This window comes from Ranitomeya imitator, chromosome 6, assembly GCF_032444005.1.
Source record: "Ranitomeya imitator isolate aRanImi1 chromosome 6, aRanImi1.pri, whole genome shotgun sequence".
In the NCBI taxonomy this organism is placed as follows: domain Eukaryota; kingdom Metazoa; phylum Chordata; class Amphibia; order Anura; family Dendrobatidae; genus Ranitomeya; species Ranitomeya imitator.
Genome location: NC_091287.1, coordinates 509,718,284 through 509,744,944, shown reverse-complemented (window position 1 = coordinate 509,744,944; position 26,661 = coordinate 509,718,284). Strand labels below are relative to the sequence as shown.

At 42.5% G+C, this 26,661-nt stretch overlaps 1 protein-coding gene across 2 annotated transcripts in view; it reads left to right on the top strand.

Moving 5' to 3' along the window:
- The first annotated feature begins 4,585 nt into the window (after window positions 1–4,585).
- Window positions 4,586–26,661, top strand: part of RSPO2 (R-spondin 2) — a 189,239-nt gene continuing 167,163 nt past the window's right edge. Inside the window, exons 1-2 of one of the 2 annotated variants that reach the window (XM_069731775.1) lie at window positions 4,586–4,822; window positions 5,011–5,241. In XM_069731775.1, coding sequence (XP_069587876.1) covers window positions 5,148–5,241 — 94 coding nt within the window. In that variant the 5' untranslated portion in view covers window positions 4,586–4,822; window positions 5,011–5,147. Of the gene's footprint in view, window positions 4,823–5,010; window positions 5,242–26,661 lie in introns of those variants that run through there. The other variant, XM_069731776.1, reaches the window with a different exon arrangement.

Below are 26,661 nucleotides of genomic sequence, written 5' to 3'. Positions count from 1 at the left end.
GCTATATAAATAAATAAATAATAATAATAATAATGGTGAGCGGACAGCACTATCAGAAATGGTGACATATGATGAGCATACAGTACTATCAGAAATGGTGACATATGATGAGCAGACAGTACTATCAGAAATGGTGACATGTGATAAGCGGACAGTACTATCAAAAATGGTGACATATGATGAGCGTACAGTACTATAAGAAATGGTGAAATATGATGAGCAGACAGTACTATTAGAAATGGTGACATATGATGAGGGTGCAGTACTATCAGAAATGGTGACATATGATGAGCAGACAGTGCAATCAGAAATGGTGACATGATGAACGGACAGTACTATCAGAAATGGTGACATATGATGAGTGTACAGTACTATCAGAAATGGTGGCATATGATGAGCAGACAGCACTATCAGAAATGATGACATACTGTATGATGAGCGGACAGTACTATCAGAAATGGTGACATATGATGAACAGACAGCACTTTCAGAAATGGTGACATATGATGAGAGTACGTACTATCAGAAATGGTGACATATGATGAGCGCACAGTACTATCAGAAATGGTGACATATGATTAGTGTACAGTACTATCAGAAATGGTGACATATGATGAGCGCACAGTACTATCAGAAATGGTGACATATGATGAGCATACAGTACTATCAGAAATGGTGACATATGGTGAGCGGACAGTACTATCAGAAATGGTGACATATGATTAGTGTACGGTACTATCAGAAGTGGTGACATATGATGAGCAGACAGTACTGTCAGAAATGGTGACCTATGGTGAGCGGACAGCACTATCAGAAATGGTGACATATGATGAGCATACAGTACTATCAGAAATGGTGACATATGATGAGCAGACAGTACAATCAGAAATGGTGACATATGATGAGCAGACAGCACTATCAGAAATGGTGACATATGATGAGTCTACAGTACTATCAGAAATGGTGACATATGGTGAGCGGACAGTACTATCAGAAATGATGACCTATGGTGAGCGGACAGTACTATCAGAAATGGTGACATATGATGAGCGTACAGTACTATCAGAAATGGTGACATATGATGAGCAGACAGCACTATCAGAAATGGTGACATATGATGAGCATACAGTACTATCAGAAATGGTGACATAGGATGAGTATACAGTACTATCAGAAATGGTGACATATGATGAGCAGAAAATGGTGGTCACCAACACCGGAGCTACCACCTCACCAACACCGGAGCTACCGCCTCACCAACACCGGAGCTACCGCCTCACCAACACCGGAGCTCCTGCAACCCTCAACCTACTGTCTCCTTCCCCATAATCCTGTAGAATGTAAGCCCGCAAGGGCAGGGTCCTCGCCCCTCTGTATCAGTCCGTCATTGTTAGTTTGTTTACTGTATGTGATATTTGTAACTTGTATGTAACCCCTTCTCATGTACAGCACCATGGAATCAATGGTGCTATATAAATAAATAAATAATAATAATAATAATGGTGAGCGGACAGCACTATCAGAAATGGTGACATATGATGAGCATACAGTACTATCAGAAATGGTGACATATGATGAGCAGACAGTACTGTCAGAAATGGTGACCTATGGTGAGCGGACAGTACTATCAGAAATGGTGGCATATGGTGAGCGGACAGCACTATCAGAAATGGTGACATATGATGAGCGGACAGTACTATCAGAAATGGTGACCTATGGTGAGCGGACAGTACAATCAGAAATGGTGACATATGATGAGCGGACAGTACTATCAGAAATGGTGACCTATGGTGAGCGGACAGTACTATCAGAATTGGTGGCATATGAGCAGACAGTACAATCAGAAATGGTGACATATGATGAGCAGACAGTACAATCAGAAATGGTGACATATGATGAGCAGACAGTACAATCAGAAATGGTGACATATGATGAGCAGACAGTTCAATCAGAAATGGTGACATATGATGAGCAGACAGCACTATCAGAAATGGTGACATATGATGAGCAGACAGTACAATCAGAAATGGTGACATATGATGAGCAGACAGTTCAATCAGAAATGGTGACATATGATGAGCAGACAGTACAATCAGAAATGGTGACATATGATGAGTGTACAGTACTATCAGAAATGGTGACATATGATGAGCAGACAGCACAATCAGAAATGATGACCTATGGTGAGCGGACAGTACTATCAGAAATGGTGACCTATGGTGAGCAGACAGTACTATCAGAAATGGTGACATATGATGAGCGGACAGTACTATCAGAAATGGTGACATATGATGAGCGGACAGTACTATCAGAAATGGTGACATATGATGAGCAGAAAATGGTGGTCACCAACACCGGAGCTACCACCTCACCAACACCGGAGCTACCGCCTCACCAACACCGGAGCTACCGCCTCACCAACACCGGAGCTCCTGCAACCCTCAACCTACTGTCTCCTTCCCCATAATCCTGTAGAATGTAAGCCCGCAAGGGCAGGGTCCTCGCCCCTCTGTATCAGTCCGTCATTGTTAGTTTGTTTACTGTATGTGATATTTGTAACTTGTATGTAACCCCTTCTCATGTACAGCACCATGGAATCAATGGTGCTATATAAATAAATAAATAATAATAATAATAATGGTGAGCGGACAGCACTATCAGAAATGGTGACATATGATGAGCATACAGTACTATCAGAAATGGTGACATATGATGAGCAGACAGTACTGTCAGAAATGGTGACCTATGGTGAGCGGACAGTACTATCAGAAATGGTGGCATATGGTGAGCGGACAGCACTATCAGAAATGGTGACATATGATGAGCGGACAGTACTATCAGAAATGGTGACCTATGGTGAGCGGACAGTACAATCAGAAATGGTGACATATGATGAGCGGACAGTACTATCAGAAATGGTGACCTATGGTGAGCGGACAGTACTATCAGAATTGGTGGCATATGAGCAGACAGTACAATCAGAAATGGTGACATATGATGAGCAGACAGTACAATCAGAAATGGTGACATATGATGAGCAGACAGTACAATCAGAAATGGTGACATATGATGAGCAGACAGTACAATCAGAAATGGTGACATATGATGAGCAGACAGTTCAATCAGAAATGGTGACATATGATGAGCAGACAGCACTATCAGAAATGGTGACATATGATGAGCAGACAGCACTATCAGAAATGGTGACATATGATGAGCAGACAGTACAATCAGAAATGGTGACATATGATGAGCAGACAGTACAATCAGAAATGGTGACATATGATGAGTGTACAGTACTATCAGAAATGGTGACATATGATGAGCAGACAGCACAATCAGAAATGATGACCTATGGTGAGCGGACAGTACTATCAGAAATGGTGACCTATGGTGAGCAGACAGTACTATCAGAAATGGTGACATATGATGAGCGGACAGTACTATCAGAAATGGTGACATATGATGAGCGGACAGTACTATCAGAAATGGTGACATATGATGAGCGGACAGTACTATCAGAAATGGTGACATATGATGAGTGTACAGTACTATCAGAAATGGTGACATATGATGAGCGGACAGCACTATCAGAAATGGTGACATATGATGAGCGGACAGTACTATCAGAAATGGTGACATATGATGAGCGTACAGTACTATCAGAAATGGTGACACATGATGAGTGTACAGTACTATCAGAAATGGTGACATATGATGAGCGGACAGTACTATCAGAAATGGTGACATATGATGAGCGGACAGTACTATCAGAAATGGTGACATATGATGAGTGTACAGTACTATCAGAAATGGTGACATATGATGAGTGTACAGTACTATCAGAAATGGTGACATATGATGAGCGTACAGTACTATCAGAAATGGTGACATATGATGAGCGGACAGTACTATCAGAAATGGTGACATATGATGAGCGGACAGTACAATCAGAAATGGTGACATATGATGAGCGGACAGTACTATCAGAAATGGTGACATATGATGAGCGTACAGTACTATCAGAAATGGTGACATATGATGAGCGTACAGTACTATCAGAAATGGTGACATATGATGAGCGGACAGTACAATCAGAAATGGTGACATATGATGAGCGGACAGTACTATCAGAAATGGTGACATATGATGAGCGGACAGTACTATCAGAAATGGTGACATATGATGAGCGGACAGTACTATGAGGACAGACAGATTGATGCAGGGAACGCTGGACTATTCAGTCTGCTGCACACTATGGAGGTCAGTGCGCAATGCAAGGGGTTCCTAGGGTTAACACATGCAGTCATTTAATGATAGGACAGATGGGCTGCTCACAGGCAGGGTGTGCTGAAAGCTGTGGTACTACAAGGTGAAGGGTGGAGTGGCTCCTGTTCCGATCTCCTAGACTCGGTGCCAGTGTGGGCATTAGAGGGTTAAAGTGGTGAGCCCGGAGCAGCTGCCGGGAGTTGTGTAGGTGCAGGCTGTGCACACTGTGCTGGCTCAGGCAGGGGAGGGAGCAGGAGCAGGGGGAGGATCACTGTGCCGGGCATTGCTTTATTTAGGACTCCTGGATGCTGTTTGCGGAGGACCAGAGGACTTCATACATTACTGGAGCATCAGAGCTGCCTGCAGATCACCACAAGTCACACAAGACCTCACTGTCCACCAGCCACTGCTCCCTCTTTGGATGGAAATTGTCAGGATCCCAAATTGTTGCACCTCCAACTAGGATCCCAACCTCTGGACCTCAGCTGGTCTCCAAACTTTCAGCACCCCATGTGCCACCCACTGATGTGACCCTCAGGTCCCCGACTACAAGGTGAGTCCAGCCTTTGGAGGAAGTGTCGCAGGTGGATGACTTTCCCTGGGACCCTTTAATGACTCCCCCCTCCCTAATTAGGCAGATTAGCGCTATAAAGACATTTGTCCCAAGTGCTTAATTGGCTGAGGGTGGGATAATGGGAGTGCAAGTGGTGGAAAGGTCAATTCTTCTTTTTGTCCTTCCAGGTTGCACTGATTTACCCCAGAGATGGAAGTTTGGATGAGTGATTGGACCCTGTTCACCCTCCTCAGTGTGTAATCTCTGCCCCCCCAGGACAGTCCCATTGACATTCTTCCATTATTTGCTCTGATCACCTGCACAAATGCAGTTCAGACTCTTTTCATTTGCTCTCATCATCCTGAACTGTGTGGATTACAGCCACTGCCAACCCAACCGCTGGAAGAGGAGCAAAAGAGGTCAGTGTTGGGGTGACACTTATGGTTTTGGGGTCTGGCTGCGAGGATATGGGGTCCCCCCCATACAGCCCCCTGTAGTGCTAATTCCATGGCTGCACTTCTGCTCCTACCATGGAAAGCTCAGGCTGCTCTTACTATGAGATGTAGCAGAGCTGAGCTGCTAATTGCCCACATCTGGCTCAGTGTGAGATGCTGCTGCCTGTAAACTGGCGGATCTATCCTAGGAGGAGAGTGCATTTCTCAGTGGGGACAATAGGTGGAGTATTGCCATGTAACAACCTAGGATCTAGTGGGAATGCACTTGTATCACGGCTGGGATTTCTTATCATGGTCACATTGACACCCAAGAGCTTTATTCAGGTGGTGATGGATAGGAGCCTTAATAGCATTGTCCACCTCTGGGAACAGTCCATTATTATTGTTATTTTCTTTTTTGCTTAAATGTGTATATATTTAAGGCTAATAATCATTTTTACACTTTAGTGCCACCACTTCTCTTTTTTTTTTTTTTTTTTTTTTTTTTTTTTTTTTTTCCTTCTTCACCATTTAGCTTTGTTTCCTGTGCATTTAACTTCAGTGTGTTTTGTGGTCCTAAATCAGCTGTGAGGAGCTCAGAGAAAAGTGTCAGGAACTCTCCCTTTTGGATTCTCAGTGTGAACTCGCATTCTGCAGCCAGTATTATACACTGTACGCTAACTTCCCACATTGAGTTTTCGGCAAGGATATATATATATATATATATATATATATATATATATATATATATATATATATATATATATATATATATATATATTACTTTACAAGGCAAACGGTGCAATATTTTTACCGAAACCCTATTCGGATGCGTTCCCACAACAAACTTTTCACGAGTTTCTGTTGCAGATATTCTGCATCCATTACGTTAAAATTCATGCAAAAGTGGACAACCTTCTTTAAAAAATTTTTATGCAAGATTATTCCCTGTAAAATGGCATGTAATACTTCTATGTTTTGTGTCATCTGCCCTATGACTTTTCCTACTGAGGATTATTCATATCTTCTTGAACCCTTTATTTTCTATTAAGCCGTCTTCTCCAGGTTATTTCCCCATGGGGAATAAGGCTACATTGCCGCAATGAGATTTTTTTTTTTTTTTTTTTTTTTTTGAAAAAGAGAAAAATGTACGTAACCACTTTTACTTAATGGGTGCAGAAAATCTGCAACATCAAAAGCTCATTGTGGGAACGTAGCCTAAGGGCAAGTTCACACTAACTTTTTTTTTTTTTTTTTTTTTTAAGCATTTTTTGCTGTGATTTTAGCATGCTAGATTTCTCTTGTGCATGCTGATGAAGTTTAGTGTTGGGGGGGAATGTCCTATTCTATAAAATAACGTTTTGGCAAAAAAAAAAAAAAAACTCATCAAAATCTGATACCTGCATTTTTTTTCACCACCCATTCAAGTGAAAGAGTATATCACTTCTTTCAGTGAAAAATGTCCAAAAAAACCATGCAAAGCACAAAATGTTGATGACAAAATGTGTTGGAGATTTCTGAAATCTCATAGGATTTGCTGGTGCTTTAAAACGCAGCTGAAAATTAGCATAAAAACGCCCAGTGTGAACTTGGCCTTAAAGTGCTTGTCGCCTTTTAAGTGATGACCCCAATATCTGCACCATATGAATGTAGCAGTGCTGGAATTGTCAGATTCTATGGAGCAACAAGTGATACTGTATGTAGGAGGCTCTTGCAGTCCCATCTAATAACGCAGATAATCTGGCTTCATCTCCATAAATTATGTCGCCTTTAATTTTTACTGTTATGAGTATGGAGAACCTAGTTTTTATTTCATGCACCCAAGTGTTTTTGAGGGATGTTTTTGTAGCTCCACTTGTATCGTGAAACTATATCCTCCTGTAGGGGCTACAAACCTCTCCAGTCTAGATCTCTGGGAAGGTCACTGATGTGTAACTCTAAAAGTACCTATTGCCTGCAGGCGGTTTTGTGTGGGGTGTACTTGCATATCACAGTAATATCCTACCATTGTCTTTATCTGTAAAGAATTGGTTCCAGTATCCTATTTTTAGGGTGACCACTAGGATCCCTGTTGAGTCCTCCTCCATTTCTGGAGAAGAGGTGCTCACATATTTACAAAGGCTATGTGGTTCCTCTGTGCTGCTCATGAAGATCCAATGGAGAAATCCATTAGACCACATAAACCGTGGTAGACACCTCCTCCTCCTCTTCTTCTTGAAACAGTGACCACTGACCAGGCGTCATTACTAGAGTGAACTTGCTCAGATAGGGTGTTGTCAGAGCATGCTTGGGTGCTAACCGAATGACTTTGGTATGCTTGAAAAATAAGCTCGAGTCCCCGCAGCTGTATGTTTTGTGGCTGTCGAACGCCCGCAAGACATGGAGCCGCAGGGACTCGAACATATATTTCGAGCATGCCAAAGTCACTTGCTTAGCACCAGAGCATGCTCGGATAGTACCTTATACCAGCACCTTTGCTCATCACTAGTCCTTATATTTAAGAATGGGATTTTGGAGGTTGTACTTCTACCAGCATCTGATTGATGCCATGCTGTAAATCAGTGGTCCCCAACTCTGGTCCTCAACAGGTCATGTTTTCAGGATTTCCTTAGTATTGCACAGGTGATGCAACTATAACCTGTGCAATACTAAGGACATACAGAAAACATGACCTGTTGTTGGCTCTTAAGGACCGAAGTTGGGGAACACTGCTGTAGGTGTTGGTTGCAGAACACGGCATGGCGGGTGGATTGACTAACGATGCACCTGTTTAGTTATGCTGAGCAATAATCAGATCTGTTGACTTGCCAATCAATCAAACCTCCTTGGTTGTAGCAGCTACAATTATCTAGATAAAATGAGATGTAAGGAATCTGTGACACTGTCCTTGTAGGGGTTCTATTTGGCAAAATCTGCTGTAGAGTCACTAAGGCTTTTCTTTGACGTTGATGGTTATGTATCTTTTTTTTTTTTTTTTTTTCGTTGCATTTCTTTGTGCAAACTGTATACTAAAGCTTGCAGGATTCTATGAAACATTTCCCCTTCTAGTCCACCACACATTCTTAGAACTTGTGATGAAGCTTTTGGCTTTAGCGTAAAAACTCACAGAAAATCTCGATCTGGGGAAAAAAAATGATCCAAAACCTGAAATTCATAGAAGTAACATGATCAAGTAATGCGTTGATGTGGTTTTTGAGAGAGTGGAGGTCCCAGTTGGTAACTGTAGACTCTATTGGACTACGGTCTAGGCAGTCACTCTTAGATCACTATCGTGTTGTTCCCCTTTCCAGCGAAATATTGCTTTTTCCCCATGAAGGTTTCTGTAATCACCTGCTAAATTAAATAAATAGATCTCGATGAAAGCTTGTTCTTTAGTTGAGTTTCTCTGGCAGGCTGTTCAGATAGAGGCAGTAAAGAAAAGTGAAAATCTACAAAGTAATATTTAAATGCTGTCCATAATCGTGAGCGAGGTAGGACAATGTCAAGGAATTGGCTCCTTGCATCCTCATTTAAGTGTTTTGTATCATAGGTGTAATTTCTGGAGCCAGTATGGGGATGATCGAAGTTTGGAACATGTTCTCCATTGAAAGGTGACGGTGGCATGTGTCTGAGTATAGATGGCAAATATTTTATCTGCTTGGGTGGCCATTGTTAATCTCCTACAAAAGAAGTGTTCCTGCCTTAGAGAAGCAGCAAGTTCGTGTGGCGTTCCTGACAAACTCTACACGAGTCTGCTGCTGGGAATACTGTTGATGGCAAGGGGATCATTAATCTCAATGACCGAAGCCTCTGCTGCCAGCTTCAGTTCCCTCTGATGTTCAGATGAACACTCTACGTGGGCTCTACACGCCATGAGCTTTACACATTACTTAGCACAATACTGGAGAAATGTCTTTTTGCAGTTATGAAATAATTGGTGAATATTCATCTGTTTGTAATAATCTGGTAGACTTGCATGAGAAATGGTGTCTGCTAAGATGTCAACACTTATGATGATGCATTACAATGATCTAGATGGACTTAATATTTGTGGTTGCAGATTGACCTTGCATTTTGCGCTTTTCCAGTGTAGTGCCTCCAAGGGGCTTCAGTAACAAATACTGTAATACTAGGAATAGACAAAGAGGACTGTTGCCATTTCTACATTGGTCATAGACCTACTCTATTGAGACCCCCCCCCCTTTTTTTTTTTTTTAATTTTAAATTGTAGTTTTGGGGGATTTCTGGAGGTCAAATCATACAGCCATCTGTAAAGCTAAGCTCTTCCTTATGTTCAACCCTCATTTGTCTAGTAGGGGAAACCCATGATGAGCGAATATTTGTATGCCAGAGTGAACTAATATATATATAATTTTTTTTTTCTTAAGTAAAGATTAGGAAATGTTATGAAAAAATAAGCATTACTTATGACCCCCCTTTACTATGGAAAAGTAAAGGGGTCATAAGTAATGCTCCCCACTCTGGTAGTCCCTGTTTGTCCTGCAGTGATGAAGATTATTCAGTGTTCACAAGTCTGATAGACTCAATGTAATCTTTTAGAACAGGTGGGCACACCAGAGAGGAAGGAGAGAGAATAGATATGGAAATGCTCCCCACTAGAATTTAGATCAGGAGTTTGTCTTAATATCCCAAAACAATATTTAGACTCTCCCCTCTCATAGTAGACTTTTTGATTTGTGAATTCCCTTTCGAATAGGGCAAGGTTGGCTTGACAATCTGGCTTTTCAATGGGCAGAGAAGATAGAGCTGCTTCCTTTCAAATGTTAAGATTGGGCATTGCAGTGTCAACCTGCCCGATCCTCATCTGTGACTGCCGGGAAAGTTGGGAGGCTTCAATGTGCATCACATGGTCATCTGTTCCAGACCGAATCTTCAGCTTTGGCAGACTCTCTCATGTAGTGTGTAGGTGTGTTTAATCCCCAACATAAAGATTAGCAGAGATAATTTACTTCATACGAATCAAGCCTGAGGCTTTTTTTTTTTTTTAAATCATTTCCTACTTTTCTCCCACTTAGAGAAAACCCCTTCAAATTTATTATAAGTAAATTTTGGTTTCATGAGTTTGACGAGTCAAATACTGTGATATGACAATGGTAGAGGAAATGAAAACCTTAGATCTTCTGAGCCATTTACCGAATAGAGACCATCATTTGTGCAACTCCATTGTTCCTGCTGTATGGGGGAATGTGCTGAATTACAAGTTGACATGGCTCTGCTCTTGTATAAGGAATCTTACTTCCACTTTGTATATATTACTACATGTACCGATCTCATAGGTTCATTGGATTCACCAAAGGTGGTCCTGAGGTCTAGTCCAAGTAGACGTTGCACGTAATGTAAGTGGCACCCAACCTTCTCCTCACCCCACCCCTCCCCCCACACTCCACTTCCCAAACTTTTATTTCAAGATCTTTTGTAGTCCAAGACACCCAGGTAGCCACATTGATAATACTCACAAACCATTCTTATTTCCTAGGATTGACTTGGCTCAATCAGTTAACCTCTTCTTACTACAGATTGAATTCATGTAACTTTAAATGTATGGAACTTCGAATCATTTCTTTAATGTGAGGAGTTAATGTAACGGCGTTCCTTCAAATTTCATAGCCATTAACCATAAACGCATCTTTCTGAAGTCACCAAAGCGAGCAAATTGAAGACTTTTCGAACAAAGCAACGTATGTGTCCTTTGCGGGTTCTTGCATAAGTGACAATAAACCTTTTTGTCTTTCGAAAAGCCTGAAAAGACTTGGCTTTCTTACATCTTAGATGGAGCTAGGCATCTCCTCAATTAAAATATCATCACGACAATTCTCATTTTGTTTCCTTGGACTGTATGGAAATGTCTCAACATCTCGGCTGTATGGGAATTCTTTGTTCTTTTCTCATTAAAGTGGTACAAGCAGCTTTTAAGCCTCCTTTCTGGCTCTACCTTGAGCCTTCCTGGTTTTTAGGCTAATGCATTAGGTCTGCTAGTTCCAAGTCGTGACGGAACAATGATTTACAGTATTAATAATGGAGCTGTGTAAGATTTAGTAATGTCTTATGATGTGTATGTAGCATCAATAGACTCTTTGGGGTTTGACGTTGAAGTAAAACCATTAGTTTGCAGATTTTGCTGGCATGAGCACAATGCTTTAAATAATGTCTGAGACTTTTTTTTTTTGGGGGGGGGAGGTGGAGCAGACCTGACTTGTGGTCTCAGCTGGTAGGTTGCATCTTTTATAAATGTTTTCATCCCTTGGGCACTAAAGGAATATTCACAAAGGTAACTGTGCCATAATATTTGGCTAAATTGTTTTGCTTGACTATTTTGAAATGGGGATTTGGCTTTTGATGGGTCCTAAAATGTACCATATTTAGTAAAAGTTCATACCCCTCCAAGGTCAGCCAACATACTTAATACAAGAAACCGTTGTCTGCTCAACTCAAATTTTCAGGACATAATTTGTCTTCTCTGGCTTCTTTTCTGGCCTCCAAGTTCCATTTATTCTGATTTCTGTAAAGTAGGCTCACCATGTCAATCTCTAGCAGTGCTGTGAATCCACAGGTCATCTGGCTTACACTTGCAGGTTCCCGATGCTACTGTACCTGTACGTTGTCACTTTAGACCAGACTAGTTATAGGACTTCTGCAGATGCCTGGGAGCTATCCTATAAAAAAGGAAATCCGAGAAGACAATGGACTGAGTTACTGTGCCTACAAGAGCATGTGTGCTTCTTGGATCCTGTGTGTCCACACAGAGTGAAGGGGCCCTGCATGAAGAAGTATCTGGAGAATAGTAGATTTTAATTGATGCATTTGCCAAAGTGCGCATCTTTTTACGTTATCTGTTATTCTGACTCCATAGCTAGGCTGTGAGTGTGAGCCTCTTTAGGCCGGTTTCACATGTCAGTGGCTCCGGTACGTGAGGTGACAGTTTCCTCACGTACCGAAGCCACTGACACACGTAGACACAGTGAAATCAATGCATCTGTGCAGATGTCATTGATTTTTTTTTTTTTTTTGCGGACCGTGTGCCAAACACGGAGATATGTCAGTGTTCGTGGGAGCGCACGGATTACACGGACCCATTAAAGTCAATGTGTCCGTGTAAAACACGTACCGCACACGGACGTTGTCCGTGTGCCGTGCAGGAGACAGCGCTACAGTAAGCGCTGTCCCCCCCCCCCCCCCCCCCCCCCCACTGGTGCTGAAGCTGCGATTCATATATTCCCTGCAGCAGCGTTTGCTGTAGAGAAGATATGAATAATCGTGTTTAAAATAAATATCTGTGCGCCCCCCCGCTGTTATTAAAATACTGACCCGGCTCCCTCGCTGGCTGGCGCTGCTTCCTGTCCTGGCCGCACTTTCTACTGTATGAGCGGTCACGTGGGGCCGCCCATTACAATCATGAATATGCGGCTCCACCTCTCATAGGGGTGGAGCCGCATATTCATTACTGTAAATGAGCGGCCCCACATGACCGTTCATACAGTAGAAGGTGCGGTCAGGACAGGAAGCAGCACCGGCCAGCGAGGGAGCCGGGTGAGTATCGGGGAGGGGGGGGGGAGGCACACAGGGGGTGGGAGGGGGGGTGGGCACATGGATATTTATTTTAAACATGATTATTCATATCTTCTCTACAGCAAACGCTGCTGCAGGGAAGATATGAATCGCGGCTTCAGCACCAGATGCAGGGGACAGCGCTAAACTTTAGCGCTGTCTCCTGCACAGTGCGTGTGGTACCCAGTGGGCACATGGGTGGCACACGTGTGCCACACTGATGTGCCACAGAAACGTACCAGCACACGGACAATTCCGATACCGAATTTGTTTTTGTTTTTTTTTTGTTTTTTTCCGGTACCGGAATTATCTGGACGTGTGAGACTGGCCTTAGGCAGCGTTTCTGTGGATGTCTATATTGAACCAGTACTCCTACCAAGAACTTTGTCAGATGGCTTAACTCTGCTGCAGAGGCATGTATGAAGATTCAGAAGAGGTTTATTGTCAGGCTGAATTCTTGTCTTATGCACAATATTAACAGCAGGAGCTTCAGCAGATGAAAAGACCATTGTGAAACAGAGGTGAACCTGGAAAGATGGCTGGCAAACACCAACTGGGGAAGATAGGAGGGATTACTTGCACCAGAGCTAGGATATAGGGAGAGAAGAGACAAACTTCCAAAGGCAAACTGATTACATGACAGTGTAACAGCTATACAATGATGAAACAAAATTGCCAAACCATTAACATCTTTTTAATGACATGTCATTATTTTGGCCCTACATATTGGTCTAAAGTAGGCAAGCCAAGAGCTTCCTTAAAGGGACTCTGTCACCTGAATTTGGCGGGTTATATAAATGCCCTGTGTCCGGTCCGATGGGCGGTGTTTCCTCTTCTTTCATTCACCCCTTCCTTTCCCGCTGGCTGCAATATTTTCTTGAATTTCAGTAGGTTAACTCCGTAGTTCACACGTGCTCAATGCAATCTTGCCTTGCGCACACGCAGTATGCTTTGCCCAACTGTGTGCAAAGGCGAAAAGCATTAGTGCGCATGCTCCAGCGCGCTATGTCCCAAAAGTATTTCGCTGTGTTCTGGGACATATTAGTGCGCATGTGCTGCCGCACTGCCTTTCGGCTTTGCCCGCAGTTGGGCAAAGCATACTGCGAGTGCGCAAGGCAAGATTGCATTGCGCAAGCGTGAACTACGGAGGAAACCTACTGAAATTCAAGAAAATATTGCAGCCAGCAGGAAAGGAAGGGGTGAATGAAAGAAGAGGAAACACCGCCCATCAGACCGGACATAGGGCATTTACATAGCCAGCCAAATTCAGGTGACAGAGTTCCTTTAAAAAAAAAAAAAAATAGAAAACTTTCCAATAAGCCTGAAGCCTTGATTGGTCCCACCACAGAACCGTTTTAATAGTCTAGTCTGATTTATCCATTAGTAGGAACAACTTTGTTCTGTTAACACTAGTATTGGGGAGCAATTGTTGGTTTGATACTTTCTTCTCAGATTCAGAAGTTTAGCCGGCAATATATTTGGAGGCTCTCCCTTCACTAAGAAGAACCTTTGTTTCTGGGACTAGTCTATTGCATCCAATGTGCAGCGTAACATCTAGATTTTGTCAAAAAGCCAAAGGCTGACCTGCAAGAATCTGGCTTAATAATTGTCAGTCAGTTGATGATCATTCATGTGAACGATCTGGCCATCAATGTATCAGAATAAACTGGAAAGTTGAGACTTCTGTTAAAATGCCCCAATTAAGCTTATTGCGACATGCCCGTCATCTGGGGTTTCTAATTGAGCCTTTACATATAACCATGTGGATGTGTCATCTACTTTCGTTACTAACTAGTGCCTCTTGCGACATGTGTATATATTTCATGTGTTTTTTTTGGCCCCATGACTACTTGGCCTGTTTCAGACAGACATATTAGTCATTCATTATATACGGATTGAAATACAGTACTCATGTAAACCAAAAGCGCAGCATGTAATTCTTTACGGACATCAATACGGCCATCAAAGCCTATTGGAAGTGTTTAAAATACAGAAGCATCTATTTGCATTTTGCTAAAAAAAAAAAAATAGCAATAAAAAATACTGATGCAAATATCGTTTAAAATATTGATGCATTCTGCTTCATTACACATCCGTGTTGCGGATCCATATTACAGACATATAAAATACGTTTAAGGGAGGCCTTAGAGAATCCATCTCCTGTGCATGTTTTGATTTGTTCCTTTGCTAACTACATTACCACATCAAGGTATCTAGATAAAATTAATTGTATTAACAGGCGATCTCTCGCCTAGCTGAATAGCAAAGAAAAAAAAAAAAACTTGTTGGCTCATCCTCTATGCATGGCAAGTTCAACGTAGATTAAAAATAGTAAATTCACAACTGTCAGAATCGAATAGTATAGATGGAACAAAAGAAAAATGGTGTGGGGTCCCCCATATTTTTCTTAATTACCCAGCTTAGGGAAAGCTGGCAGGGGCTGATGTTTAAAGTCTGGGAAGGGGGTAATAAACATGTGGTTTCCCAGTCTATTATCAGCTCACAGCGGTCTACTTGGCCTTTACTGGTTGTTAACAGGTGATTTCTCACCCCCCCTCAAAAATGAAAACAAATGTATGGGTCCCCCCATTTTTATTAACCAGCAAAGGCTAGAAAGACAGACTGATATTAGCAGCCTAGGAAGGGGCCATGGATATTGGGTCCCTCCCAGACTAAGAACCTCAGCCCGCTCAACCACACCAGAAATGGTGCATCCATTAGATGCGTCCATTATGGCACTAGGCCTCAGCTCTTCCCACTTCCCCTGGTGCACAGGCAATTGGGGTAATAGTATTTGTATTAATCCCGTCAGTTTAAATTTAAATGGAAAAAACACACCCACACAGCAAAGTCCTTTTATTTAACCAAAAAAACCCAACCATCTTTTTTTACCCATTCTTTAATGCATAAAGAAAAATTTTAAAAACAAAAATCCTCATCTGTCTGCCAATAATCCATATGTCCTGCGACGAGCCCAGAGTTCAACTCATCACGGGACATATGGATTATTGGCGGATGAGTGAGTATTCATTATTTATTTTTTTTTTTTTTCAAATTGGTAAAATGGTGTTGCGGAGTCTTTGTTCAAATAAAGGACTTTGCTCTGTGTTTGGTTTTTAAATTAAACTGATGTGGTTAGAAATGGAGGTGTCTTATAGACATATCTCCATTACTAACCCCTGGGCTTAATGTCCGCTGACAATTCAAAGTTGACATCAACCCCAATACTATTATCCCACTTCGCCCATCTTCGGCTCTTCCCACTTACTTGTGTGTATTGGCATCTAATGAATGTGCCATTTCTGGGCTAGCTAAGGGCTGATGTTCTTTGTCTGGGAGGGGATCAATAACCATGGACCCTTCTTAGGCTGTTAAGATCAGTCTGCCTAGCCTTTGCTAGTTATTCAAAATAGGGGGGACCCCCACATTTTTTTTTTCGGGGGGAATCACCCCTTGTTAATAACCAGTAAAGGCTAAATACAACTCTGTGAGCTGATATTAATAGCCTGAGAAGCTCCATGTTGTATTGTTTTCATTGTCTGCACAAGTTCCTGCTGTGGCGTTTCCCTTACTTCGGGTCTTGGGGAACACTCTCTTTGCACGGGAATAACGCATACAGGCACGATATCTCACACAAATCAATCCATACGGTTTATTAATTGTCATAAACCGCACCGTATGTCATGTTGTACATCACCAGCTTACACGTAGTCTGTTGCTTTAACACATGTGGTTTAACAAAGCACTCAGTAGGCACGCCTGTAACTCTCCAGCGACCAGGTGACTGCACAGTTCCACAACTGTCGTATGTTTGCGCACAGTTCTTTTCCCCATACCAGGGGTTACCTCTCAGGAGCTCCTGCTCCACACGGACTGTCCAGGTCGATGGTCTGTCAGCGCTTCCAGGACCTCTCCACTGCCAGGAGACTCCAACACTGACCGTCCACTCAGTGCCAAAACCCAACCATGTGCTATTCAGGAATCCTATTCCCCAGGACTTCCCACATAGGCTTCCAGGGCCTTGCATCATTCAGATCCTCACACCGGAACCCACACGAACCACATTACATACCTGTAACCACTCCCCTGGGTGGGAGTGTGGGTGTATGTGGCTAGTTTGACCCTCCCATCTCTCATATCTAGCCCTGCCAGTCTCCCATAAGAACTACACCATTACTTGTGGGACTACAGGTCCCAGAACACAACATAACTTTAGACTGACAATGCAGAGTGTCTTCCTCTGCGACACACATAATGGCCATTTATAATCCTGCCGGACTTTGTCTCATCGCCACAGTTATACAACCAAGCGCATCTTGCAGCGCAGACACAGCACACACAGCACTCCCTGGCTGTCACATTGGTCACTGCACCACACTGCTTAATTGGAATGTGTTAGCACTAAATTTTAATGTATTTATAGTTACTGTTATCTGTATGTAAGGCTGTTTTATTAGTTAGAAAACTAAGGTAGCTTGAAATGACAAAGAATTACTGTATGTAAAAGCTGATGTTAAAAACACACTGCATAAGCATGTCATAGTTGGGTGGGGGGAAAAAGTGCCTCACACTCCAACTCTTTCTGGCTGAGAATCTCGGCTACTTTTTGTGAGCGCACCCCATTTTAATAACTGAACCAGTTTTCTAATTTACTTTAATGAGAAATTCCACACCGTCTACTCTACTCTAACTTCCGATGATGTTTCGTGATTGTCAAACAAGTCATCAGGGTTCCAGGGCTGCGCTCAATGCCCCCCCAACTGCTGTCGCCACCCTAAAATAATGAGTCATTAGTGATGTCTTTCAGGGGCTGGGCTAGTCACTGAGCATTCGCCAGTTGCCAACTACGACATATGTGCTCATTGCACTCACTCGCAAGGTCTAAGGAGTATTGACAAGTGGCAAGAGAGCACACTATCAATACACATTAGAAACAAGCTAATGTGGAAAGGAAAAATAAGACCAGCTCCTGACATGAACTTAACCACATTGAAACGAGACGTCATCAGTGCCGTCAGTACTAGGGTTGTCATTGTCTTTGGTCTCCCTGCTTGCCCCATTCTCTCGTTTCAATTTATTAATTTATATTCGCGCTGGTGAGGGAGCGCAATGTTGGCGCACATACGAAAGACTATAGAACAAGGCAAGGGGTGCATAGTTGGCATGCTTCAGAATTAATCTCAGTAGAGTGGTGACTACCTCAGCCCCTGAGACAGACTTCACTGACTCTTCCTTTCAGGGTTGTACCAGCAGCTGGGGCAGTGACCACAGCCTCAGCCACACCCACGCTTAATGAGGTCTCGTTTGAGAATCCCAAGTGCATGTTGGGCTACACAAATAAAACTTTAGGCTGGAGTCACACCAGCGTATAGCATCTGATGCCAGAGCTAATGATTCCCCCCCCCCAGCTCTTGCTCTGCTGTGAGCGGGAGCCGAGAGTCATGCTACTGTGTTCCGATCCTCTTGCAAGTAAATTAGAAGATTAAGTTTATTACATATACATTTATGAAATTCACCTTTTGGTTTCTGACAACACAACCACTTTTATTTAAAACCAAAAATTAAAACCTCTCTCAGGTTTACAAAACTCAGAAGAGGAGCGATTTTTGTTTTTGTTTTTTTTTTTTTTTTCCTGAAACGCCTTCTGCTCGAATATTTTTATTTATTTTTTTTTCCCTGACCACCACATAAATTCGCAGTGACTGTACCCTGTAATGGTGTGAATAACTTGCATAAAATACAATAGGTTTGTGCAAAGTATCCAAATGATCAACCAAATTCAGCTAATGCCATAAGCGTCTAGTTTCAGCAAAAAGGATGGTAACGTACAGTTATCAATTTAATACATTTCCAGAAGGAAAGTGTTCCAAAATTGAGATTACATAGGTGACACAAGTCTGCATGAAAGAAAACTTGTGTGGCGAGTTGACCTCTACCTAAATTTGTCAACTTTATTCCCATGAAATTCAGATTTTATTGCCCTATTGTGGCATATTGCTAGCATTATGTTTTTGATTTCTTATTTTCTGAATTAATTTTGTTTAAAAAAAAAAAAAAAATACTTAACAGTAAAAAATGGCTGTTAGAAAATGATCCACATAGTCTATCATGGGTACAAAGTGACTAAAAAAACTTAATCAAAAAGTTGACAAACGGCTTTAAGTGCCTAGTTTTTTGACAGGGGTGAAATGACAAGTGTCCGAAATGTAATCTGTCCTAATATAATTTTCCCTCAAACAGTCTGGTTTACTAAATAGTTTCACACTTCAACTTTTACTCTACATCTGGGTAAGAAATTCTTCGATTTGGGAATGCATATTCAAAATGTCTTTCAACCAACATCTAATTGTCTGACTGTTATTGGTAACCAGATCATTACTTACCTGCACTTTTAAACTTTTTATTTATTTTCGGGCTCGTGATAAACCTTCCAGTACTTACACGTACCGATCTCTCATAAAATGCCCTAGCAAAACGGTTTATACAATTTAAGGTCTCGTAAATTTTTTTTTTTTTTTTTGAGTAACTAAAACATTAGATTATAAAGTAGTTTTTATTTTGAAGTTGTTCCAACAGATGTTTTGTAGAATTCTAAACTTTTTTTTTTTTTTCTTCTCCGGCTTGAATTTGATTGCAAATGCTTAAAAGTGACCTGACAATCTGTGCCAACAAAGGGTATACTGTGTCTTTAATTAAATGTGGAACTACTTAAAGTGCTGGCTAGACGGTGAAGGGTGATAGATGCTTTACTGCCCGGCTTAAGTATTTGTATTGTGAGTGAGAGAAATGAATAGAGATCTAACCCGACTTGTGTGAATTGTCCCATTTACAATAACCTAAGCTGGTTTTAATTGATCTCCTACCAAACTGAACAAGTGGATTAACCAAAGGAGCATGGGTTGAATCTGCTCAATGGCGGACATTTGATTACTTTGCGAAAAGCCCCTCAATATTTATGGTAAGCACATTCACGGGTGGGTATACACTGTCAACATTTTCTCTTCTCATTTTGTCTAAATCCCTACTTGATTCCCCTTCTTTTATTTGAGTTATTAGGAACTCTTTTCTTTTTAAAGGAATTTGGGGGAACAAAAGTTTTTCATTTGTCTGCACGGCCAACGGAAGACGATTCAATTTGTAGGGATTGTATCTGTTGGTAATGACAAAAAATGATTTTTTTTATTTTTGCATTCTTTGTGAAGAGTCTAACCCATCCTTCAAAATTCAGGGGGCAGAATGACTACGTTCAATGGCTGTTTGTTCAAATCAGGAGTACGGTTGCAAATATTGGGGCTGATTTTTACTAAAGCTTTCTAATTTTTTTTTGGTGCATTTACACTGGCCGATCCATGGCTGTTGAACTGCTGCAATAGCCTGTTTTTAGACGGGCAAAACCATATTTCCATCTGCACAGAATGATTTTTAGCGATGATTCTTCTGTGCGTATAGAATATCCTTGTTCTCAGATGCACATGCCCTGTTGATACAGAAAGGTGTGCTGCCAAGAACCATTATTCCTTATACACACTTAGCAAAATTCCTGTTCTTTAGGTGGAAGGATTTTTTTTCAGTCATCTAATTTGGTACACTTCGTCAACTTATCTACTCTTAAGTGGTTCATGTTCAAGAAATTTGGTGAATCTTCAGACTTTCTAACATAACTTTCCACCTCTGCCAGTTGGTTATCCAAAGTCTATGCCAAATTTTGGCACCATTTTAGTTCACATTATTGCTGTTATAGGGCATGTCTTATCAAGCATGGTTGCGTTTTTTTCTTATTGTTAACTTTTAAATGACCACCATCCCTGGTCTCGTTGAAACAGAACTTTGGTTCAAATGTGTGGCAAAAAAAAGTGCACGGAATGTATAATTTTATTTTTTTTTGGCACCCATTTGAACCAAAGTTGTTTCAACGAGACCAGGGCAGGTGGTAGAAAAGGTCTAAAGTATTGTCATAGTGAGATAATATATTGGTCCTTACCTTTTGTGCACTGAGTCATTGAAAAGAAGGGTCACTGTTGGAGAGGCCAAGCCCTTGAGAGCAGGTCAAGACAGATTGGTATAGGACCATGTGAAGTAACAGTTCTGATTGTGGCTCCTATGAAGTGAATTTCAACCTAGTGAAGGTCACTCAATCTGTCTAGTGTACCATTAATTTGACTTGGTCTGTAAAATTTTAAATTATTCATTTTTTGTGTGTTTTGAAACCTCAATTAATAGTCAATCACCGTGAAAGACATTGGCTCCAAATCATCAAGACAGGTGACATCCACACTGGTCTTGATGGGTGGGGCATGCTGGAGTCAGAGGCGCCTGATTCATGAAGGGGTGCATGGCTCTTAATGATCAGGCGCATTTAAAATGGGCTGTGCTCCTCACCACAAATATAAGATTTGGTGTAAGGAACGAACAGCTCAAGAAATGGACTTGTGACATCATGCCTCTCATCCCTCACATTTTGGTAGAGGTCGAGTGAAAATGGCTTGAAAAAAAAAAATGCAAAAAGTCACAATGTTTGAACAACCTCGATTCACACAAATGTGGTACAACTTGTAAGTGTGTTTTCATGCTTCTGTCAAACACTCTGCTGAATTGTGGCCATTATTTTCTGTCAGTATTCATGAATTTCAATTTAAATTGGGGACTTTTGCTCTTTCCATTGACTTTCTGTGGGAGTCCTGAAAGTAGATGAAATGGCAGTCCCGATATCGGTCTTGTTCCAAAGAAGGAATTGAGTACTAGAAGTAGCCCCACCTTGTGCAGAGGATTCCTCAGTCCCTTTACTGGTATATTGACTACTTTCAGCGTTCCGATCAAAGTCCATGGAGAAAGCCGTACGTGTATAGCCACTGCGCTATGACTGAGGGACTGGAACAGGAGACCCTGTTCTTTAGTGTCTTGTTTAGTAATTTATGGTTTGTACTGAGAATGTTTGTTTGACTTGATTTCCCTCCCCCCCCCCCCCAACTCAAGGTATGAGTGAATATTGTGAGGCAAAATTTTGCACCGCAATGTGTAGTTTACTGCACAATGTGTTTTGTTTTTTTGCTATTCTAGGGAACATGACATAAATTGCTATATGAACGGTCATCCTTTAGAATTTTGAAGCGATGCTCAACCTTGGGACTGAAAAGTTCTAATACATTTCGCAGGTATAGTCTCCCTACCTGGTTCCCTCCACTGACTTCCTCTAGCCAGATTGACATTTTTTTTCCTCTTCTCCTTCTAAGATGGCACGGGGAGTGGTAAATGGGGATGAGCAGATTCGTGGAATTTCTGGTACCTGAACTTTGGAATAAGCCACTAGAGTTTGAACTCTATTCCAAAGTTTGGGTACCAGAACTGTAAACTAAGTTGAATCAGAACCCAAGCCCCATTGAAAACAATGGAGACCCAGACATTAGGTCTGGGTATGAGGAAGGAAAACAAAACTCTTGCTGAGCTGGACTTTGCCTGCAACTTCGAAGGCTGTTCTGGACTAAGCCTTGGAAAATCCAAGTTTGGCATTTAGCGCCGGACAGTAACTGTCCGGTATAAGTGTCAGACTCTTAAGTTCGGGATCGTTCATCTCTACTGGGTAGTTTAAATCTTCTTTCCTACCTTACCTATCCCACAGCATAGGAAAAATAGTGAAGGTGTGGTTCAGACTTGCCGCTGCACTCCCTATGCTACTAAAGCCACCATTTTGGAAGTTAGAGGTACGGAACACCGGTCTTGGCAGAGGAAGCAGCGAGAGGCAAACAGAGGATGGAGCGCCCACTAGGGCCTAGGGGACACTTTGTAATGGGTTCATGGCCCTTGGCGTCCAAGTTAAAGGGAAGGTCTTTAAAGAGGTTGTTTTGAATAAAGAATGTTCATGACGCTACCTGTGGTATTTTTGGTCAGGGATGACCGACGCTGCTTAAAGGGGTCCACTGGGGATTATGTTGTTGCAGCAGGGATATGGCTTCCCACAGGTAAAGCTTAGGCTACTTTCACACTAGCGTCGGTACGGACCCGTCGCAGTGCATCAGGCCGACGCATGCTATGAAGTAAAAGCACAACGGGGGTAGCGGATGCAGTTTTTCAACGCATCCGCTGCTCCATTGTAAGGTCCGGGGAGGAGGGGGCGGAGTTTCGGCCGCGCATGCGTGGTCGGAAATGGCGGACACGACGCACAAAAAAAGGTACATGTAGCGTTTTTTTTTTGTGCCGACGGTCCCCCAAAACTTGACGGATGCGACGTGTGGCAATCCGTCGCAATGCGTCGCTAATGAAAGTCTATGGAGAAAAAACGCATCCTGCAGGCATCTTTGTGCAGCGCCCCAGAAATCTGGTCGTTGCAGTATGACACTCTGCCACTAAGGGGAGTGATGGTACGTCTGATGGCACCGAAGGAATTCTCCTGACCAGGTATCACCAGCACACATTACACTTCACACTCCAGCCACTAGGGGGAGCAAAAGGCTTTATTTATTGGGCCCCTCCTCACACTGGTAAAACTAGGGGTTGGATAGAAAGTTAGGTAGAAGCTGACTGGGTTGGATTCAAGCAACATCCCGTGGCAGGGGGTGTTGCAGGGAGAAGACACAGGGGGGTCCCTGTCAGGCGTGGGAACCTGGCAGGTGCCTAGCGAACAGAGCAGAACGTAACGGAGCCGCACCTGCACCTCCTGCAGCGGTATCCTAAGAAAGAGACAAGAAAGGAAGGATATTGTGGAACAGTGTAAACGAGATCAAGCAAAAAGGAGTACCAGTAGAATTCGTGCCGTGAGACCGAGGCAACATCCTACTGAGGTGCGTAGCCGGTGGCCGGAACACCGCGGAAGTAACTGACTCTAGGCCTTACTTCAAACTCCGCAGGACAGTTAATTATAGGTTGGCTGTCTACCTTAAATTTCCTAAGACATAGGGGGCAATATTGGGAGAGGGGCATCTCTAGGGTTCCGGAAGACCTCCAAGCCTTCCCGTCATACGGGTGCGTCCTAGCCAAAACATACTGGGGGACGAGAAACTGGCAACATCTGGAACTAAAGAGAGAGAGAGCTGTAAAGAACAAACGAAAAAAGAACAGCAGTTGTGAGGACTATTCCGAATGCTCAGCAGGGTACTACTACAACACACAGGCGCTAGTGGTGGGCAACGATTTCCATCTGCGAGGGAAACTCTGGAAGTGCCCATCAGACCAGCCAGTCTCCGATAGCCCTGTTAAACGTGCTCTGGATTGAGGATCCTGAAGTCTACAGTAAAGAGACTGCAACCTTGTGTCCTCGTTATTCCTCGCACTACGCACCATCAACCTTTATTGGACGCCCCTTAGCAGGGTCACGGACCGGGTCCAGCCACCGTGACATCCCCAGAACTGAGCCAGCAGAGGACCGGTACCGAGTAACCCGTGGCCCTGCATCTGGGGGCGATCCATTTGCAGGATGCGTTTTTTTCTCCAAAACGACGCATTGCGACGGAGGCTAAACGACGCTAGTGTGAAAGTAGCCTTAGTCCCCCAGGGCACCCCGGTGTAGTGGCAAAGATGATAGATGGTATGGTGCCAGAAAGAATTAGGACACAAGGTTGCAGTCTCTTTACCTCTTACTGGTAGTATGCAGCCTCAGTCCAGATCACAGGTGGGTGATGGTGAGGTCAGGCCAGCCTGGAAGCGATTTGGAATCCCTCCTTACTGCGCTGTAGTGTGCGTCCCTCACTGCCTGATGCTTCATATAAGTCTCTCTCTTTCTCTCTTTCCTCCCTCCCCCACATGGCAGGGAACACCTCTACTCTTGGTGACTCTGGGCTCTATATGCTGCTGTGCCTTCGAGTGTAATGGTGGACAGGTGACTTGAAATCTCCTGCCCGCCGATTTCAGCTGTGGGGCATACAGTTGCCCCCACAACCTCAGGATTCCAGCCCCTGGTTTCTTGCGCTGATTCTGGAGTGAGCCCTCTCGCAGCTCCACTCCCAGTATCTTTCCTCTCCTTTGCCTCTTCTCCCCTCAGTCTCTCATAGACTGCTCTGTCAGGAGCTGCAGAACCTCACAGGTGCTGAAAAGTGATGTTTCAAATGGCAAAATGAGAATGGGTGTTTGTTTTTCCTCCACCTGTAATTATGCAGCTCATGTGCAGTGCGGACCATTCTCCTCAGCAGAAACATCCATAATAACTGTCTTGTAAGTGAGGTCTAATAAGGGATGGAGAACTATAATCTAGAAGGGACATAACCTGACATTTGTTCATGGAGAATATAAAACATTCCTAGATTCCTGCTGCTTGCTCTACAACATCTGCTAATGTTTAAATAATCACTGTGGGGCATCGGCCACAAAAAAAAATGTCTCTGGCGTTCTCGGCTCTATTACATGATCTCAGATGCGGTATAATAGAATTTTCTTAATGAAATAAAAAAAGTAAAAAAAAAAAAAAAATTGGCTCAGGTCCTGTTTTTAACTCAGGAGAAATCAATTGCATCCAGGCTGAAATGGAAATCAGATCGATCATTTCACTTCATTTAATGTTTTACTTTAAAACCAATTTAACAAGATGCCTAAATGGCTTTCAGATCCTGTGTTAATGCCCCGTGTGTACAGAGCGGCCCGTGTAATAAACAGTCCAATCACAGACTCTTTTATTAAGTTGTAGAGTAGAGGCCTTACCAATTAGTTTGAGTAAAACCCTGTATTATACGATTATGGAAAGCCCTCCAAAGTTTTCTGTGGAAGAAAAGCCTTGTGCTTGCTCTGATCCATGAAACTGACTTTTGCTAAAGTTTTAAACTACTTCTGGTGCCCATACCAGTCTGTCCAGAAACTACCTAGATTCTCATTGAAGCACATACCCTTCAGCAAGTAAATGGTAATAGTAAATAACATTGGGTACTTGGTTAATGCTATTATGATCAAAAAAGCATAAAATCCATCACACTGCGAGGTTGGTCAGGATGGTCCTATCCTGTCTGTAGTATTAATAAAACCTTACATTTTAGTAATTGACTGAATAGAAATTCTGTAATTCTGTGTTGGAGATATCATGACAGTGGCCATAGGAAATGCTGCTTTCTTTCCGAAAAGGAGCTCTAAGCAGTTGGTACCCAATTTCTATGATGGATCCAGTATTGCCTAAATGATTGCTGACAATTGGAAGCTGGTATCCTTCTAATGGCCTGTTGAATAATAATTAGTCTTCCATATAAATTGTAAAGGGTTTTTGAAAAGAACATTGTTTAAAACAAATATGGTTAAAAAAGGGGGGGGGGGGGGGGAAGTAGTCTCAGCAATCTGAAACCCATACGTCCACACGCTGCCAGCGTACAGCAGGAACTGTAGTGTGAGCGCAATGCTGCCCAGCGACCAAAGCAAGGGTTACAGCAGCATGTTCAGACATGATGCGATCATATGACTGTAGTTGATGATCGTATGTCTCATATGCTTTAACGTTTGTTGCAATAATTTTGAAATGAGAAAAGGTGGGAAAAAAAATATATATACAGACAGACAGACAGTCAGTCATGGCCAAAAGTATTGACACCCCTGCAATTCTGTCAGATAATACTCAGTTTCTTCTTGAAAATGATTGCATACACAAATTCTTTGGTATTATTATCTTAATTTAATTTGTCTTAAATGAAAAAACACAAGAGAATGAAGCAAAAAGCAAAACATTGATCATTTCACACACAACTCCAAAAATGGGCCAGACAAAAGTATTGGCACCGTCAGCCTAATACTTGGTTGCACAACCTTTAGCCAAAATAACTGCGACCAACCGCTTCCGGTAACCATCAATGAGTTTCTTACAATTCTCTGCTGGAATTTTAGACCATTCTTCTTTGGCAAACTGCTCCAGGTCCCTGATATTTGAAGAGTGCCTTCTCCAAACTGCCATTTTTAGAT